Below are 20,253 nucleotides of genomic sequence, written 5' to 3' on the forward strand. Positions count from 1 at the left end.
ACTGGTACCACTTCACGGTCGGAAAAATACGAGTTTCCTTGAACGCACCATAACAGTCCTCGTCGCTACGTCACCACATTCACTGCGTTCCTTGGCTGCACACACAGCCCTGCATGCCGTTCTCTCTCCTCATTGGATAAAAACTGTAGGATACGATAAATGTTTTCTCTTCGGCTCAGAGCAGAGCAGAGTGACTGACAGACCCGTGTTTCAGACCAAACACTCTATGTAAGTGATTGCTGTTGGAAGATATAACTATTTAAGACTTATATTAACACAAATATATCACTTACTTCTGCTTTAAAACTCCAGCCTGAGCTCTAATCTATTACACAGCACTATTTGCTAAGACAGAGTGGACATCTGACATCAGTAATGTTTTGACCCCCTCTAAAGTCAACGATATTTGCAAAGTAAAAGTAACCAGTCCTACAACCATAACAATGAAATCGGGGTTTCTCATTAAGTAGTCAGCAGGAGACAGTGCTCTTCCAAAAGCATTTTGCGGATATAAAAATAAACTCTTGGCTGATTACTGTAACGGCTGTGGTTTTGGTTGATATGACTGCTGGTAAGAGACAGGATGCAAGAAGCCCCTGGACAAACTAACACCTGACACACCCAAACACCAACAATGACCTCCATCCTAAGTGGTTTCGAGTTGCTATGACAACATTCTACTTTGCCTTTATACTTGCATACAGTGTATCAATATGCTACTACTAGAAGGATGCAGATAGAACTATTAATTATTTAGTATAAACCATGAGCCATCAGTGTTAGTTTTGACTGTGATGGATGACACTAATGCACGCTGCATGGACAATAACATGTATACAAGCAAAAAGACCTTTAAACAAACTTGTGCTGTAAAAAGAGCCACGCCACTGATACACAGCTCTCAGGACGGCTTGTTGATAGTTATCATGCGGAAGTGCTTGTGGTGCAGACAGTGACATGGCTGCTGCGTGGCTCGGCTAGCTGATCTTCCCTATTGCGCACAACCTGTTTCTGATACAGTCTGGTTCCCTTTTTCATCCACTTTGTTTTTCTTTACTTCCACTTTTGATGTTAGTACACTCAGTCCTTGCCTCTCAGCCCCACTCTTTCCCCACGTCTCGTGTTCTTTAATCAGACCATGAAATGACTGCAGAGGCTGGCAGAGCGATCTCCTCCTCACTGTTCATCTGAAGTGCTAATGTTGACGGAGGAAGGAGGAGAAGAGAGGAGGAACAGGATGATAGGAGACGGAAATGATAGAGAAATCAAAGATATGGAGAGCAAGATGTAGACAAGCGTGAGGAGAAACGAGTGGATTGAGGCCAACATAGTAAACATGAAGGGGTGCAGCAGCGCACAAGGGAGCCATGGATAATACATAAAAGCAGGATGTGTGCTTCAATAAGAGCATATGTAACACAGGATTATGGAATAAATTGAGGAGAAATCAAGAAAATAGAAATGCGGGGTAAAGATAAAGTCACACTAAGTTTTTGTGCTCATGTCCTACCAGCAAACCTTCACTACTGCAGCCGTAACACATACACACACACACACACACAAGCAAATGTCTGTCTGATGATAACCCAAGGAGGAGGTATGTTCACCGAGAGCACAGAGATCAAACGAAACAAGCAGGAGACGAAGAAAACACACAGAGAAAGAGCAGACAAGCTTTGACAGGAAAGCAGATTAGAGGCAGAGAGCTCAGATTATTCCTCTGACCTGCTGGAAACCCTGAGGAGAATAATTTAACAACCCTCCATGTGTGGACAAATGAGGTGTAAATTATTGATTATTTTTCTGCAGTGGCAGAGTATATCTGGGCCACCACACAGACTCCACATGTTTTCAGGATCAGGTTCTATGAGGTTTGTTTGCTGGTTAGATGATGTGCATGTTGCAATTACATACTCCCACTTACAGTAGCCTAATGTGGGAGATATTAGACAAAATAATTAAGACTAATGTTGTACCACTCTGTTCTGCACTGATCATTTACAAAGATATTAGTAGCTAATTATTTCATATTGCTAATCATGTAATTTCTTATAGTTTCATCTCTGTGTCACAATTTTAGTTTTCCACTGGGTTTAAACCCTGTGCTCTTTCTCTGTAAAAGTCACAGTAACTTTGTCTTTAAAGAAATTAAGTTTAATTGACTTGAATACATTATAAAGGTTAGTAAAATCATTATAAGAGCAGACAAATATTCAGCTAGCACCATTACTGCAGATTAAATCAGTAATTACTTTTAAATAGTGATGAGTCTCTGACAAGGCGGTTGTTTTGAGGCGATTAGGTGACACAAACATGACATTAAACTGGCTGGGTTACCTAAATCTGCATTCATCAGTATTTTGAATTATCAAATGGCCAAAACAGCTATCTGTATGTTGTGATAATGAGTGCATAAATAAGCATCAAACGAATGCAGTTCCCCTCAGCTGAGCGAATGTTTTCATCAAAAAAAAAAAAAAAAAAAAACTTCTAATAAAGATACTATTGTTCCTTGAGCAAGTAGCTCACAAACAGAGAGAAGTTAGAGATCAGTCGGTGATCACAGTGGGCTAGTTAGATGCTAATGAGCCAGTTATTTCCTTGGAGAGTTGGTGGCAATCAAAGCCGGGCTAAAAGGAGATCAATCACAACCAAAGGTAGCTCCAGTTAAACAGAATAATAACGTTGCTCAATGTCTGCTGGGTGTGCACACAGGCAACTGTTTGCAAAAATGTTCATTACTCCAACTGTGTAAGATGTTACAGTAATGTTGCCATTATGTGTTTGCACCTTGTTGCACTGCCCCCAAGTGGTTAAGAGTCAACAGAGGGCATATGTTACAGTAAAGTAATCACCAAAGATGTATAATTTCAGTTATACGGTATGTTTAAATTGAAGATCATCTGGAATGATAATCTTAATCTTCTGTGTTTTCCATAGAATATAATTTCCTTCACCCTCACTCTTTCTCATATTTATTCCACGTCTTTCCTATAGGGGAGAGCATCTAGGCCAAGCCATTCACCACGTATATATCCTCCCAGGTGCTCGGTGCACCAGTTTAATCTGTCTTCTCTATGTGCCAGAAATTCATTTTAGCACCTGCTCTGGCCATGCTGAGTCGTACCCCTGCATTCACTGGTGTCTGTGTGTGTGTACATAGTCTGCTGTGTGAACCCAAACAGCAGGAGAGAGCATGCTAATAAATCCTGAACTACAACGCCTCCTGAAATAATGAGACACTTCTCACCTCTCTCCTCCCTCCTCTCTCTCTCTCTCTCTCTCTCTCTCTCTCTCTCTCTCACACGCACACACACACACACACACACCTCTTTAGAGCTACCCTGTAGTGCTCTGGGATTCCTCCCTGTCTTTGCTATGGCAACACAACTTTACTCCTTTCCCACAATTGGACACACTAAAGTACCCTCAAGTACCGAGGCTTCTGTGGATCATAAATATGATTTGAAAAGATATGCAACATATCAAAAGGAGAGTGTAGCCTCTCTAATGCAAAAGTGAGATAAGGATATGTTTACAAAGGACCTCCAGTAGACTCAAGAGATGTTCATAAAGTGGTTGTTATCAGTGAGAAGGTTAAATAGCAGTTATTAGTTTCACTTTATCTCTATCCAGCACAAGAGGAAAACACCATCCTAAGGGAAAATGAGATAAGCTCTACATAGTCGAAGACCAATATAGGGAACAGGGGAAGCACCTGAAGATTACACTCTGAATTCCTGTGCTGGAAATCGACACCGTAGTATCGACAACCTGCAGTTTCAAATCAGTCTAAATGCACAGAATGCTTTCTAGTGCCAGAGAGAATTCTCTTCTCTAAAAATTCAATAAAACATAGAAGTACAGTGAAAAGAAGCTACTGTATCCATTACGTAGAACACAGCTTCAGCAGCAGAGTCCTTGCTCAGCAGGATCAGCTTCACCATAAAACAGATCAATTATGTATGCAGACTGGACAAGTGGTTCTCATACCAACAACTGTAAGCAGAGCTGCCATCACTTCAAACGACACAACGGCAAGTATAAGAGTACTGAAAGTGTCACTGTGCTGCAGTGCATATAAGATATTCACCTCACTTATATCTAATCTTTTTATCTTTAGCCTCTTGAAAAGATGCATAGAACATTATTAGTGTCAGTGTCAGCGGCTTCACTCCAAACAGAAACCACAGATCTGATCATCTTCACCACCATCAGCTACTGAATATGGACACAGTCCTTTATCCAAGTATCTGTAAATTCAAACTGTGATAAATGTAATAAATATAATCTTATCAGTAAATGTAAAACAATTCAGGTAAAATTGGTTATAGGTAAATCAGACAGATTAGTCTCTTTTTGGTCTGTCCCATTGTCATCAAATCAAAATACTAAAATAAATTAAGTTAAAAACATTTTTTTTTTAATAATAATATATTTATAATTATCGCTTTATACCCCCCTGGGTAATTAAGGTCTGCCACCAGTTTGTGTCTGAAGAAGATACAATGTAAAGTCCAATAAAAACTAAGCTTTGACTAAAATGCAGTATTTTCAATAGTTTCTCAAAGTATCATCATCAACAACTGAAAAACACCTTCAGCAAAAACACTTTGCATTATTTATCCATAGTCTGTCTCCACATGGCAAAAGTACAGAAACATGCATATTTTCATCTTGGAGTTGTTTTCAATCCCACTCACTGCAGAGACATTTCAAAAGGTCAAAACACAATGAATTATTATTCAGACAGCAAACTACACTCTTACCTGAAACTATAAATCACACCTGCCTGTCACTGCGTGGACAAGATGATATGCAGTCAAAAGCAATCCTCTTTGTGGAATATGAGATGGTGTGACTGCTACCATAAAATGATGTATCCCCTCTGTTACACACAGTTGTGCGCTAATCAAACAGCATTTTCAGAAAAGAGAAGTGTTGCGCACTGGGCATGAAAGACTCAGTAAGCAGCAACTGTATTGCATTTCACACTGTGTAAATATTTCAAGACCACTTCTCCATTGGTACAATGAAATGCTATACTGGACCAATGTCAGTGAAAAAGACTTAGAACTTCTCTTAACCTGTGGCATCAGGTGAACAGACAAATAGCATTAAGCTGGACTTGAAATAAACCATAGAAAAAACTTTGTACGCAAAAATACTGATGCAAACTGCTGTACAGAAGAAGAACGGGCATTTGTGTGACTTTGTGCAATGTGACTCCCTCAACGATGGATACCTTCCATAGTAACAATGTATCAAATTTCCCAAGAGACACCAGGAATGTATGAAATATGTCGTAACATCTCGTGACTGTTCCTCAGTCATTTAACAGATCAATTACCTCAATGTAACCAGACGTTGGACGGACAGCGAGTCAACCACAAGACATAACTCGACTGAGAGACGATAAAACTGAAATACCACATCAATGAAAACAAATCATGTCTCTGATAATCTTAACTATTCATTTTGGAATCAATGTAATTCTTGTGAAATGTTCACAGTCTGCAGTGCAATTAAGAAAACATTTAAGTTGGTCAATTTTAAAGTTTAGTGGCACAAAGCAAACAGTATGTAAACCTTGAGCTCAGGTGCCAGGTATATTGTATTTCTGGTGACATCCAAATTATATGTTCTCCATGGTGCTGCTGTCAGTGAACATTTACAGCTAAATACTACCACCCAGTGGACAGACTTGTGTAGCACATGCTACATATTTTTTCAATTGGTCCTATGCACAGCTCCACTACTTCCTGAACTTAATGGCAAATTGATTAATCCAGGTGTGTCTGACCAGTGTGACTACTCAGACAAACCTGGATTAATCACTTTGTCCAATAAGGAAAAGGAAAAGGAAATAAAAGAGCAGCCGTAGTTCAGGAAGTATTGGAGCTGTGCATAGAGCCATTAGTATTTACTTCTCTGTTGTGGCTGTTGTTGTTATTACTGACATGGTTTTATGTTGAGAGACAATGGGGCTAGCACATTTTCTTCTATCCTAAATTACTGTATGGATTCTCATTTTGTCATTATGGCAAGAATTGAGAGTGGTGATAAACCATCATTTATTTCAAATATTCTAACTTTTACACTGTGGTGTAAACAACAGAACATACGCTGGGACTCCTCCAACAACTGCTCCCACGTGCACAGTGCATCAAAGCTGCCAAGAACGCTCTGTAGTTTCTGGATGCTCAGCAGTTAATCTGCAGCTCACCTCATGTAATGGAGATCTGATATTAATCTAGATTTATCCAGCAGAGGTGTAACAATTCCTGATTATGATCTTAATTTAGGATAGAGGTTTGGGGGTCATGTAAGTGAAAAACAATGGTTCAGGATGAGGAATTTTAGTAAGCCAGTGAAATTATAATGAAGGATACACATTTACACTAGTATACAATACTCAGTTTAAAAACTGACCTGATAGCAGTTCTTAGCAGTGTCATGTGGCTCTGTGACAAACCGCACCCCACTTTTCTTTTTAAGGATCCCAACACAACCTGTAAAGAGCAAAACATCCATGAATCATCTCAGTCTTTATGCAAGAGTTTTCCTGTACACAATGCTGAATACATTATTACTGTATGTATATTTGTGTTGGTTATATATAATGCATTAGCATTCTTGCTATTGTAGTGCTGTAGAGTTGTGGGCTTTTCAGTTTTTATATGTATTTTGTGTTATTTACCTTAATACTACTACAGTTAAGATGAAAAATGTAACTATCACAACCTTAGCCTACATTTGACAACATTCTGTGCCAATGAGTCCATACTGGCAGAGGCTACTGAAATTAGGTTAGGTTTGATCATCTACTACATTCAGCAAACCATTCAAACATGTCTGCTGTGTGATTTACAGAAGTAGACAATTAGCTTCTCTGAACACTTCAAAAACATTGGGACCATATCAGGCCAAAAACACAAACAGTCTTTGATAAAAAATGCAGTAGAGAGTGGGATAACTTGTGTAATTTATAAAGCCTTTCTATTATTAAAGATAAGTCAGATCTGTTGAGAGAAACCCTGGAAAACTGTTAAGTTTTTCAGCAGTGGGAATACAGAGTTGATATGAGGTAAAAGATGCAGGACTTTCTCCTACAAAATATATCAAACTGATATGTAAATGAAAACTTTCCCTCAGGCTAGCTAGCAGTGCTTTCTTTAGCCACGGGAGGGAATGAATTGTGAACACAACACTGACATATCATCACTACATTTTCAGCTCATGTAGTGAACTTTTACACATCCAGCAATTATAGAGAGCTACATTATCATTCATTCAGAGTCATTCTATTTGCACAGTATTAAAAGGACATTTAATGCCCTGTGACTAAATACTGTACCATCCAACAACCCAGACTAGAAACCCAGTTTGTTCTACTCTAACCTATAGTAACTGCTCAGGCTTTGTCCCTCCCTTTGTCCTGTTTGGCCTTGGCCCACTGTTCTGGGCTGTAATGACCTAAATGTGCACAGACTCTCAGTCTGTGCGGAATACAAAGAAAACCATACTGTGAAAGAGTTTGGTTCAATTTAAATACCATCCCAACATTGATACAGCCATCAATCATGTGTGAACAGTTTAGCTGCATAGCAAATCAAAGACAGATGTGACTCAACAGTAAACCCCCTTTTACCTAAAGGTTCACTATTCAAACATTATTCAAACAGTAGAGAAAGGCTCTAGTGCTGAAATGCACTGGCAATGAAAGAAATGCAGCATGAATAGGAACTAAGACATGTTTAAAATATTTATTCTACACAGTGACTAGATTCCTTTTTTACGATTCTTGTTTTCCACACTCTAAACATGAATGTGTTAAAACCAACACAACCTGTGTTGAATTTCAACACATCGTAAGAGTTCTCGTTGGGACAACACAACATGTGTCAGAATATTGACACATCAATTGTGTCAATATAGCGACACATCAATTGTGTCAATATAGCGACACAATTAATGTGTCATATAGCGACACAATTAATGTGTCAAAATATTGACACATTAATGTGTCAATATATACTGACACAAGGATGTGTATTAATGTGTCAATTTTAACACAGTTACGTGTTGTGAAAAGCTATTTACACATTAGTGTGTTATTAAAAATTAGTTATCCAACACAAGCATGTGTTAATATGAATAAAGATGAAAATACAAAGTTGATGTTTTCTTATACATGTTTTATTTTTTTAACACCACATGTACAGTCATTAACATTACTTATGTTTACAATATTACACTTACTGTGAACCACCTGAAATTTTTTTTTTTCAAATTAATATCAAACAAACTCCTTTCTGCTCCTCTTTCCTTCCTTTCCTCCACCCTCCCACCCCCACCCAACACACAGGAGGACAACAGGTGGTCACTCATTTACAGGAAAAGCATAAAAAAAAATTACCTTATTCAAGGCTTAAAATCAAAATTTTAAAAAAAGGGTGTCACTCGGGAGAACCTTAAATAACTTTGTATCGAGGATTAACATAGACTTTGTTTCCTTTGAAAGGTTTCTGAAAGTCAAGTGGTCGAAAGTCTAACAAATCCTGAGGAATTCGCACCACTTTGAACTCATCACTTTTTTCCACAGAAAATGCATAGAAATGGTCATCAAAAAAATCAACATGCACAACATTTACAAACGCTAAAAGTGTGCCTTTGTCTGCCTGTGGGAACAGATGAACTATTTCTGCAAAGACTGGGTCATGTTTCTTTTCTGTTACAATAACAGTTCCTGTCCTGTATGTATGTCCCCAAACACTCACACTATAGAGAGCCTAAGTGGAAGCAGGAAGTAACGGCGCCATGGGACCTCAACTCTGAAAAATTCGCCATTCAAATGAATGAGACTGAAAATTTTATTTCGTGATCCGATTGAATTGCGCCATGAGAAAAAAATATGTCCTCTACCTGTTTAAAACATCACGTTTCATGAAGAGAAATCAGCCGTTTATCATAAAACGGCAACAGAAGAATGTATTTTTTGTAAAGACAAATGAATGACACGGGAAAGGGCGGCATTTGGTCGCCATGGTGACGTCACCTACGCGACTTGTAGTCTTTCTGGTTACGGACTCTTCTGAATTTTATTCTACAATAGCTTTACAACAAACTGTTGATTTCTCTTAATGAAACGTGATGTTTTAAACAGGTAGAGGACATATTTTTTTCTCATGGCACAATTCAAACGGATCACGAAATAAAATTTTCCGTCCCGTTCATTTGAATGGCGAGTTTTTCAGAGTTGAGGTCCCATGGTGACCGTTACTTCCTGCTTCCGCTTAGGCTCTCTATGACAAACACACATACTCTCTGAAAAGTCACAATCGAGAATTGACCTCAGGTTATCAATGAGTTGTTCACCTTTGGGTAAAGACCTCAGAATAACTGGAAATGCATTTGGGACACACATTTTGTTGCCAAGCGGTTGGCCAAACCTCCAACAATTGTTATCTGAAGTGTGATCAGACAGACTGCTTGTGTCCCCAGATGAATGCTCTCTGGAAAGATGCCTTGAGAATGAATTAAGATTATGATAAGTACGCTGGCAGCCATTTTGACTGCAGACAAGGGTACAGTTCTGACCGTCAGAAAACGAATGCACTACACGGAGATGCCAGCGAAGTTTCCTTGTCTCACCAAGAACTGGCTTCTTACACACTGGGCAAAGATACACACTGGAATTTTTAAGCTAAAGCCTGAAGTTTTCCCAGCAGCTCCATCACTTTAGACCGTCTGACGTTGTTTGATACTGGTATGTCATAAATGTGTTCGAAAAAAATGAAAATGGATGCAAGCTGAGTGGGATAGGATGCGTTGCATACCCAAAAAAACTTGAACAGCTTGTCCAAAGCGCACGTCAGGTTGTCATCGCGAAGAGGAATTGTGACACTGTCGTTTCTCGAAACAATGACGTACTGCCGCGCTGTGTCTGTCAGTTGGCCAATGCAGACGAGCTCTGGCTATGTCCTTGAAGATTCTTCATCAAAACTGCAAAGGGCGGGGATGCCAGTCCCATGCTGTAAGAAAGAAAGAGAAAAAAAAAAATTACAAATGTATTATAGACATCATCCTGAGCTAGAGCCTATTTGTTATGTGCTTTTATGTTGCACACATATACAACGTACTGGCACGAAGTTGATGAGGAAAGAAATGGCCGACTTCACACTGCAACGGGTTGATGATCCCCTTCCTGATGCAGTTGGTGGAAGCAGGTGGGTCAACATCTGTAATGTACTGTAGCATACTTGATCTATTTGAATGACACAAGCAAATGGTTTTGTCAAAATTATGTTTACAGAAAAACTAGGAGCAAAGCATTGATAAAATGCAAATTGTTTACCATCATTCTGGTCTCCATCCTGCTCAAGTAAGGAAGACACGACTCCTTTCTCCAGCGCAGCAATTTTCCTTAGTTTGGGGACAAATGATGACTCCCACCTCCTAATAAAGAGCTCTGCCTTCCCATCAAACATTTTAGCAAACTCTGCATCCAGCTGGCAGAGGAAACAAGAAAAAAAGGAAGAGTGTCACAACTCTTGTCAATCAGATTTATTTATCTAATATCTAACCCTTTTTAATATTGTTGTATGTATGATTTACAAGAAAAGCAAACGATCAGAAAAAACAAAACAAGCACGTATCAGTAAATACACAAGTAAACAAAAGACTCACCAGACTCGGAATGTCTATGAAACGAGGGTACTCTTGGATAATGTCTGCAACAGTTGGAGACTGGGTGCTGATCCAGTTCCTGCGATGGCTGAAAGTTTTTTCCATTGCAGTCTTTATTCGTCCCATGTTCTCTGGTGATGGCTTCATCCTTTTGATGACAAACAACCATTCACTAAGGTCTTCGTCTGGTTGTGCTGTAGATGGCTGCGCTAATGCTGCACTGCACGCCCATTTTCTCTTGTGGTAGCGTCGCTGGCCCTCTTCTAGGCTCCGTCTGATATTTCGTAGCCTCATCTCTATGAATCCCGTATGTGACAAAGGGTCATAGAAATGCTCCTGTAAAAAAGTATATACGTTTCAAGACAAATGAGTACTCAGGGCCATCTACTGTGAGATTTCATTATTCCCTTACACAAAGACTAAAAACATTTTTTTTTTTTTTTTTACACCTTTTTTTTAAGAGGAGAAGCCACTCTGATTGCAGAATGACTGTTTTTATTTGGTTTTTTTTTTTTTTTTACTATAGCCCTGCAATTTGATATGCAGGACAAAAATGTATGCTAAAATCAGTTTTGTTACAAATCCCTGACATAATACAATGGTCTGACACCATGTAAAAAATCTCCCACCTCTCATCTTTTTTAAAATAGTGAAAATCAGCCATTTTCTGCCTTTTAAAGCACAAGCTTAAAGGTTGAATATGTAGAATATTTATCAAAAGCTATATTTTTTAAAAAAATAATACATCCACGAGGCGTTTTGAGGGCTACAGAATGAAAGTATTGCCTCTCCTTAAAAAAAAAATTTTTGTCTGAAATAATGTTTTTAAAAAAAATTTGACGGGCTCGACAATGACTTTCTGTCACGTTCTGTTTACATTCGCCACTGAACTTTTTTTTTTTTTTCAACTTGACGAGAGCAGTGACAGCGGAGGCTCTTGAGCGCAGGTTTGGTTTTCAGCAGCGGTGTGGAAGGCAGAGAGCCTCCACTCTCCCTGTAACAAGCTAAAAGTCATTTATTATGCTGTTAATGACGGTAAAAATGAAACTATGATGATAATTTCCTGCATAGTTCTCCTCCTCTGCTGTCCTCTGATCAGAACGGAGTCCCTAGCAACGGCCCGTTTTACATAGCAACGGTCTGGCGTTCTGTTGTTGTTCTGGTAATCCTACATAGTCAACCTTTAACTACATGCAAACAAAAATATTAGCCTAAACACTAACGTTACTGAAAAAATAGTAGTAGTAATAATAGTTTTGATTTTTCTTTTTTTAAACTGAGGTTGACTGAAAGATCTGTACAAAAGAATCTTTTTTTTTAATACGATATCTTTATAGAGCAGTCGTTTGTAAAATATTTATGTTCCTCTTTGTACTAAGGTTGACTATGTAGGATTACCAGAACAACAGAACGCCAGACCGTTGCTATGTAAAACGGGCCGTTGCTAGGGACTCCATTCCGATCAGAGGACAGCAGAGGAGGAGAACTATGCAGGAAATTATCATAGTTTCATTTTTACCGTCATTAACAGCATAATAAATGACTTTTAGCTTGCTGAAAACCAAACCTGCGCTCAGAGCCTCCGCTGTCACTGCTCTGTCAAGTTGAAAAAAAAAAAAAAAAAGTTCGGTGGCGAATGTAAACAGAACGTGACAGAGAATCATGGTCGAGCCCGTCAAATTTTTTTAAAAACATTATTTCAGACAAAAAATTTTTTTTTATGGAAAAGCACTACTTTCATTCTGTACCCCTCAAAACGCCCGGTGGATGTATTATTTTTAAAACAATATAGCTTTTGATAAATATTCTACATAGTCAACCACAACAGTTACATTATCAAAAGCACCGGCCTTTTTTCAAATTCTACAACATGAATAATTTCTGTGACCCCCCAAAAATTAATAATGATCTGTGACTCACTTACTAAATTTAACACAACAGCAATTGTATCTATCTGATAATGTAGAAAATCATTCGTGTAATATTGTTAAGTGGGGGAAACTTCTGGCGGAGAATTTTCAAAACTAGCTCAAACCGGCTCAAACCGCCCCTAACCGTCCCAGCGCAGCGGGAAAAAAAAAGACGTTGCGCCCTATTTAGCTTAAACTTCCAAAGACAAATCGACAATAAAATGCTCTAATTCATTACAGTGACTTTATAATAGACTTAATCCGTTTCACTAGCATTTTAAACATTAGGTGGCTTTTCAGGGAGCAGCAAACACAACCAATGCATTAACGTTGGGTCGCATTATGTCTGGCCATGACTTTGCAAAAATTAGCTTGATAGCTTCATAAGCTACGCAAAGGCCTCAACTCAAACTGGCTGGTCACGCTACCAATTAAGTTAGCGAGTACATTATCATTAGCGGGGGAAAAAAAGAGAGCCTCACTCCCACTTTACCGTCTATAGAATCTATATTAAAATCAATTTTAGGGGTGCTCACACAGCTAATGCTAAGCAATTAGCATTTATCCACTTCAAATGCTAGTTAGCTCTGTGGCTTTTTGGTGCCTGAGGTGGCTTTCGACATTAATTAGACCGCTTCAACCCAACACCCCCTCCTTAGCTCGAGTTTGAATGAAAATATCTCGTCAGCCAACCATTTAGCTTTAATCTAACCGTTCGAAGTGACCGTGAATGTGAACCAGACGTATCACCATCAAAGCATTCGGTTAGAGAAAATAACTGCCAAGCTAACGTCACCTGTGACAAAGCGGTAGAAACCTCGTTGCAAACCGCAAATTTACGTTAAAAGTCGGGGGAAGTCTAACTATTGATTTGATTTTCCACATTCTAACCTCATTCGCCTATAATTAAAACATTTAAGACACAGAAAATCATCCAATTTAACGTTACCTGTCCGTCGGCTGTGCCTGTCACGGTCCTGCCGATGGCTCGGTGCTGCCTGCTGCACGTAAAATGTCGTCGATGGGTGGGGGCGGGGGGGGGGGCGAGCGGTCAGACGGGTAACTGGTTTGATGACGTAGGCGTGTTGTGATTGGCCAATGATGTTAACACATGTCTTTGTGTTGTAGAGGTTACAGCATGCAACACATTATGTGCAGAAATTGACGCAACATGTGTTATTTGGCTTTCTACACATTAATTGTGTAAGAAAACAACACATTCTTTCTAAGAGTGCAGTGTAGAATACTATATGCACACATATTCAAAGTCCAACCACAAACACTGAAAAGGTTTAGTCCAGCCAATGTTATATTTGAGCTTATTCTAACCTTTCATGGTGAGCACCCCATGACAGAAGTCTTTGAAGTTGATCCTCCCATGAGAGTCGGGGTCCAGACATTTGGCCAATCTCTTCACCTTTGGAAAAGTAGGAAGAAAACATGAAGGCTATCAGAGAACACCAAACACGTTTCATTATGCAGCGTTAATGAATAAAACCCAAGTAGCCTATCTAACTGCTGTTATGTTATACAGCATATACCTGTGATATGCTGTATATTCATAATGACTGCCATTTTAACATTTGGATATGTTTGTGTGAATTTTAAGGGAGATCTGCACCTCCCACTGCCAAACGTTGCACCATTTGGTTTCCAGAGAGGTGGCGGATAGGTACAAACCATTTATCAGCACATGACTCATTCACAATGCACTAAGGGTTTTCATCTACATCTACAGAGATGTAAAGTGCTGTAAATTCTTTCATCTCCCCACCACATGCAAGTATCATCAATCATGCTGCATCTATCCTCTCTTATTATTAGTCATCAAACATTATAACAGAGCTGGATATGTAACAGGTAGGCCTGGAGGAAAATTACTTTTGTTGCTATGATGGTGTCACGCAAAAGGGGTCGTTGTCCTGATGGTCACCCAGTGTTGGGGGGAGCAAAAAACGCGACTAAAATTGATGCAGGCAAACCGGAGTTACACCATGGCTAGACGGCGCTAGCGATAGCCACAACGCTAAACTATGGGGGCAATTTTTTCAACCACAACAAACACTCAAAAAACAATCAAATATCTATGGTACATGACTGGAATCCTTATGACACACCACTGAACCATAGACTGTAGCACTGAACTCATATAGTGTACAGTAAACAGTAAACTTTGTGTTTTTGCATAGCCTAATCCCTCACCTCAGACAGCCGAACTCTGAAACATCCTGGAAAGACATTACTAAGCGATCGCAGAGCGCCTGCTCTCCCCGCCACAGAAACAAACACTTTTTCCTTGTTGTGATGATTTCTTTACAAAAATAAACGGTCGGAGATATTTTGGACATTACCACTGCACTGCTCGACCGTTTATTTTTTTGTAAAGAAATCATCACAAGGAAAAAGTGTTTGTTTCTGTGGCGGGAAGAAAGCGCTCTGCGATCGGATAGTAATGTCTTTCCAGGATGTTTCAGAGTTCGGCTGTCTGAGGTGAGTGATTACATGCAAAAACACAAAGTTTAGCTATACTATTTATACTGTACACTATATGAGTTCAGTGGTGTCTCGTATGGATTCGAGTCATGTACCATAGATAGTACTTGTTTCTTGAGTGTTTGTTGTGGTTGAAAGAATTGCCCCCATGGGTAGCGTTGTCGCTATCGCCGTCCGGTTTGCCTGCATCAATTTTAGTCGCGTTTTTTGCTCCCCCCAACACTGGGTGACCATCAGGACAACGATTTAGTGGTCAAAAATGACCGGAATTCTCCTTTAAATATGAAATCCCTACATCATCTTAAAAACAAGATAAAGTTGATGGTGCCATTTGAATCTGCAATATCTAGCTATTAGCCTACATGGTAGCTACAATGTAACTTTTATTGAATGCCTCGACTTGATAAGTTATGAAGTTGGATACTTGTTAGCGGTGTCTAAATGTTAGGCGAGTTTGCTTTGTTTACATCAATATTACATAATTCTTGCAAATATGCACTGTCAGTTTAGCCTTGGAAATGCCTCCGTGTGAGTTTTTTTAGTGCATGTATTTATTTATAGGCTATTTTATTTATTTGAACAAAGACTGAGGGCAGGTGGATATTACACTCTTGTAAAATTAAATCCTCATTATCCTTTTACATTAACATCACTGAAGGGGGCTGGACGCTGCATCATAGCTGAATAATGCATAATACTCTTTGCAAGTTACTCACAGCTGTTTCAATTTTAACAGCACTAATTTTAGCAGATGTCTGAGACTGAAATGAAAACTTCTGTTTTCCCAGGTTCAAAAGGGCAACTTAGGCCAGATTCTGATGTTTCAACTGTGAATGGGAGGTAATAAAAATAAAGATAAAAAATAATAACCTTATTTATATAGCACCTTTAAAAGCGCATGTTTACAAAGTGCTTGAGAAAACATAGAAACCACAGGGGACAAATCACAAACAAGTGTCATAAAACCATAGGAGATGGTCTGCCCAAATAAATACAGCTACACAGGAAATATGAGAACCTAACAACAAATTGTGATGTGGAGCTAGTAAAACAAATGTGATAAGATGAAAGAGAAAGGGTTTTTTTGTAAACACTCTTGTTTTAAAATTACATGCATGGAAGTACTTTTAAGGTGTTTTCCAATTAGGTCACTGGTCAAGGTAATCTATTTGGATTTAACCAAATTTCAAAAGATTTGTGTAATTCAGATAGTCCAGTTCAAGGCTGCTGACAGCCTAGATAATTGCTTCCAACTTGTCCTCGTATTTTCAAGGGCAGAGTGAAGGAGAAAGAAAGAGGTCAACACAGTAGGATCATGGGAGTGTGTGCACGTTTGCATGTGACTACAGTTGGGAGAGTCACGCCCATTGTGTACATTAGTAGGTCAGGTTGTCAGTAAGAAGCCAGTGGGATTTACTCATACGGGACAATGACATGAAAGGGCAACATACTGTATGCAGTGCTATTTAATTGGAAAATATGAACCTAACAGAGAATATGCAACATGTGTTTAATCTTCTTTGGGTCATGTGATGCTAAAATAGACGTTCTTATATTTTTCAGGGGATAAATTCAGAATTACAAAGAGTAGAACGGACTCAGTTGCAGAAAATAACCTTATTTCATGGTGAAAGTACTTACAGTACAATGCATTATAAAAAATATAGAAAGCTGGTAATGTACTGAACTGTGAAGTGTAAAATATGTCATTGTACTGTAGGATCTACTAACATGAAAGTCCCTGAGTTATAAATCACACCCATTTCATCCAACGAGCCAATTTCCCAGGTCAATGAGAAGCTTCCCACAGGAGCTAATCAGTGCTTCCACAATGTTCCCGTTGATGAGCAACACACCATGGGGAGCCAATCAATGACAACTAGCCTGACATGCAGCGCGACGCAGAAGTCCAGTGTGACATGATGGAAGAAAACATCTCAAACCCAACCAATAATCTCACTTATTCTCTTTGAGTGATATACTGTAGTTTACGAACCATTCCACAGTATTTTCTACTTGGTTTTATCTTTTATGAAGAAGCTAAAATTCACAATCAAACCAATTCAATTGCAGACTGTGTCCCAAAATGTCTCTTAGGGTAACTAATGCTCATGTGGTAAATGACAGCATTCAAATACTAGGTGTTATATTAGCTGGTGGCAAGTTTTTAGTGTAAATACATAATGTGAACAAACACATTTAAGACATGTTGTCAGAAATTTTCTGACAACATGTTTTAAATTGCATCATAGAATTAAGACCAGGATTCAACAACTGAAAGAAAATAAAAATATGAGTAGTCTCTGGTGGACAAACTGTTATCAAGACACCTTGCACATCAAGGTCCCAAATCAGATCAGCGAGCCAATCAGAGGAGAGGAGGCTCTGAAACTCTCAGATGGCTGGTGGGTCCATGTGGCAGGGCTTGGGGCATGGCTGATGGTGGTGTGTTGTGACATCACAAAGTTACAAAAGTCCTGCCACCTCGTTTTAAAGCTCAATGTTTGAATCGGTCAATTCTCTGTGGACTGAGCTCTTTATACTTTTTTTTTTAACAATGGATGACATTTATTTCTTCAGTATCACAGCAGCATGTCATCACTGCAATTTATTGTTACTTATAACAATAAGTATAAACCAGGATTCTATTAAATTGAATAGACAATAAAGTTTTTAACTGAGTTACATCAGGTCAGTTACATCATTCTGGTATTCAGCATTTGCAATTAAAATGCTTGGGAAACAATATGTATCAAAGTGAATTTTTGCAGGAGACAAAGTCCAGTCAGCTTCACATTTATGCACAGTTCTATAAAATAAGATGTTCATTCCACATCACAAGTCCTCGTCAGAGGTAGGCTAAGACTGTTTTTGCTGGACTGTCATATTCCCAGTGTCCCCACAGCTGGTTGGGAGCAAAAATACTTCTTTCTACTTAGGCTGGAAAAAATGTAATTAGGAGCTTCCACTGCAACAGTATGGACCAGATGAGCTCTACCCAATTAGCCTGTCGTGTGTCAAAAATAAAAGTGGAACTTCTCGTACGGTTTTTTTTTCATCGCATAACAAAGTGAAAGCCTGTAATTATATCTTTTCACGAGGCGAGATACAGTATAGGAGCCTATTAAGCTAAGTCTGAGAAAAATAATGAGGGCGCGTGCAAGTGGAGTTCTCCAGTCTTACTGAGTTGCCTATGGCACCTTAATTCACTAAAAGGGAGACGGGATAGTTATAGAAAAAGTCAGACGAGCCATAAACTTGTACACTCTCTGAAAAGTCCAGGTTTGTGTTTTCTCACCTGCTCTCTTTGCCCAAATTGAGACCCCAGCTGCACCAAGTGTTCAGGGCAAATGAAACCATCCGAGTCGTCGTCACAGACGTCAAACACCTCTTTCAGTCTCCTAATGAATGTCAGCAGATACTCCGGCTCCGGAACAAAGTCCTTATCCATCTCTTTATATTTTTATTTCAGGTTGTGTTACCCCGACCTGACCCACAGTAGCACCATGTTGTCTGGAAACCGCTCAGAGTGTGCGCACGTGACGCGTGAGCTCATGGATGCTGCTGCTGCGCGCGAGAGTACAAGTGATGCTGGTTGACAGAAGACAAATCCAGAGCCGAAACTTAAAAAAGAAAAAGAAAAAAAGCCTTGCAATCGCGGCCACCTTTTCCTTCACCCCCTGCTCAGTTTGTCATCACCTTTTTCAGCATCAGTAAAGTGTTTGTAGTGCTGCCATAGCAACCAATGTACTAATATAATACATCCATGGCTTAGGGTGGAAAAGTCAGAAATTAGAGCCACACACTTTGTTGCATTGCTGCGTGTTTTGAGGAGGTGAACAAGCACGAAAAAGAAGCTGGAGCACGTGTTTGTCATGCAGCACATGCACTGATGTTTCCATCTGGGCTTCCACAGAGAAACAAAACCAACCTTACATTGTAGCCGACTGCACTGGAGCTGAAAGACACATGAACTGTGCATGATGTATTGTAGTTGTCTGCTTGCCAGACCACCATGCACATCCATGGAGGCTTGATAGAGGATGTGATTTATGACAGTATTTAAGCTCTTGAGAAAACACCTGTGCAATGATTATCTTGTGGAATAAACTTTACTACTCCTTTCCAAGTTGTTTATGCTTGTTTACTATTTGCAGTTATCAACACTAATGCACCACTTACACATTGGATTAACATTTGTTTAGTTGAGTCAAAGTGACAAATTTTATGTTTAGTTACAGTTATTTTATTTTAATTACAACTCAAAATGTAAATGCATTGTTTCCCCCCCTTTACCCCTTTCCACCACTGTTTCCTTCAGCATTACTGCTTTGTTCTGTTTTAGGACTAAGTGGAAAGAATAGAGAGAAATCACTAGTGAATTACCACACTGAACCCACTCCAACACTTAAAAAAAAGTACCTCCTAAGTGACAGATATTTGACATTGACATTGACATTGATATGCCTCTTATTAGGTCAGAATGTTTTCACTTTGTACTAAAGAAACTCACTCTTGGGTTTTGATAATGGTTTGTGTAAAAATGAATTTGACACCAGACTGGTTTCAGGTCACATATTGAACACTATCCAATTGTGGTTTATAGGCAATGACGCTGGTCGAAACTTTTTTCAAATCAACGTAACATCTCAGGCAAAATACTACAAGATTTGAAGCAACTCACTTTAGTGCTCAGACAAAAATTGTGGCCAGGAGAGAGTCCAGGGTTCTGCTGCAGGTTGGCAAATCAGCTCCCACCTCTCAATAGGCAGAAATAAAGCCCCCTCCTCCTCGTAGTCCCCCGTGCTCCTCCTACTGCTCCAGACAATTAGTCTTGTCATATGTGTTTGAACTGTGTGTTCAGTTGAACTTGCTCAGTGCAAGAAAAAAAAACAACAGCTGCATGTGGCTAGTGGTCATGTGTATAAACCACTGACCATTTCTCGAGAAAACAAAAGAGGACATGCATGTGTTTTACAAAACTAAGGTTACAGTTTCCTTCCGTTTTTCCTTCTCTTTCTGATGGCACATGCGTGACAGTATTTCTCAATCTGGACCCATGACACTTTAATTTTAGCATCTTATCAGAGACACTTTAACACCCTGGATGGAAGGTGAATGCTGCTAATTAGCTGGTGGAATAGAAACCACACGTTTCTAG

General features: G+C 39.2%; 2 protein-coding genes across 3 annotated transcripts in view; both read right to left on the reverse strand.

Annotated features, from left to right (window-relative positions):
* The window catches only part of rab11fip4b (RAB11 family interacting protein 4 (class II) b), a 59,833-nt gene extending 41,218 nt beyond the window's left edge, over nucleotides 1–18,615 (reverse strand). Inside the window, exons 1-3 of one of the 2 annotated variants that reach the window (XM_085774781.1) lie at nucleotides 18,391–18,615; nucleotides 13,929–14,016; nucleotides 6,433–6,512 (exon numbers count right to left, since the gene is read on the reverse strand). In XM_085774781.1, coding sequence (XP_085630907.1) covers nucleotides 6,433–6,512; nucleotides 13,929–14,016; nucleotides 18,391–18,543 — 321 coding nt within the window. In that variant the 5' untranslated portion in view covers nucleotides 18,544–18,615. The remainder of the gene's footprint in view (nucleotides 1–6,432; nucleotides 6,513–13,928; nucleotides 14,017–18,390) is intronic. The other variant, XM_085774771.1, reaches the window with a different exon arrangement.
* Nucleotides 9,829–13,583, reverse strand: LOC146991578 (uncharacterized). Its single transcript, XM_085774812.1, has 5 exons — nucleotides 13,549–13,583; nucleotides 10,690–11,025; nucleotides 10,358–10,511; nucleotides 10,143–10,267; nucleotides 9,829–10,034 (listed from the first exon to the last, which is right to left on the reverse strand). The coding sequence occupies exons 2-5, from the start codon at nucleotides 10,981–10,983 to the stop codon at nucleotides 9,978–9,980; spliced, it is 630 nt and encodes a 209-aa protein (XP_085630938.1). The 5' UTR covers nucleotides 10,984–11,025; nucleotides 13,549–13,583; the 3' UTR covers nucleotides 9,829–9,977.
* Nucleotides 18,616–20,253: the final 1,638 nt, after the last annotated feature.

Source organism: Trachurus japonicus, chromosome 1 (assembly GCF_045865225.1).
Source record: "Trachurus japonicus isolate A0001 chromosome 1, Traja_1.0".
In the NCBI taxonomy this organism is placed as follows: Eukaryota; Metazoa; Chordata; class Actinopteri; order Carangiformes; family Carangidae; genus Trachurus; species Trachurus japonicus.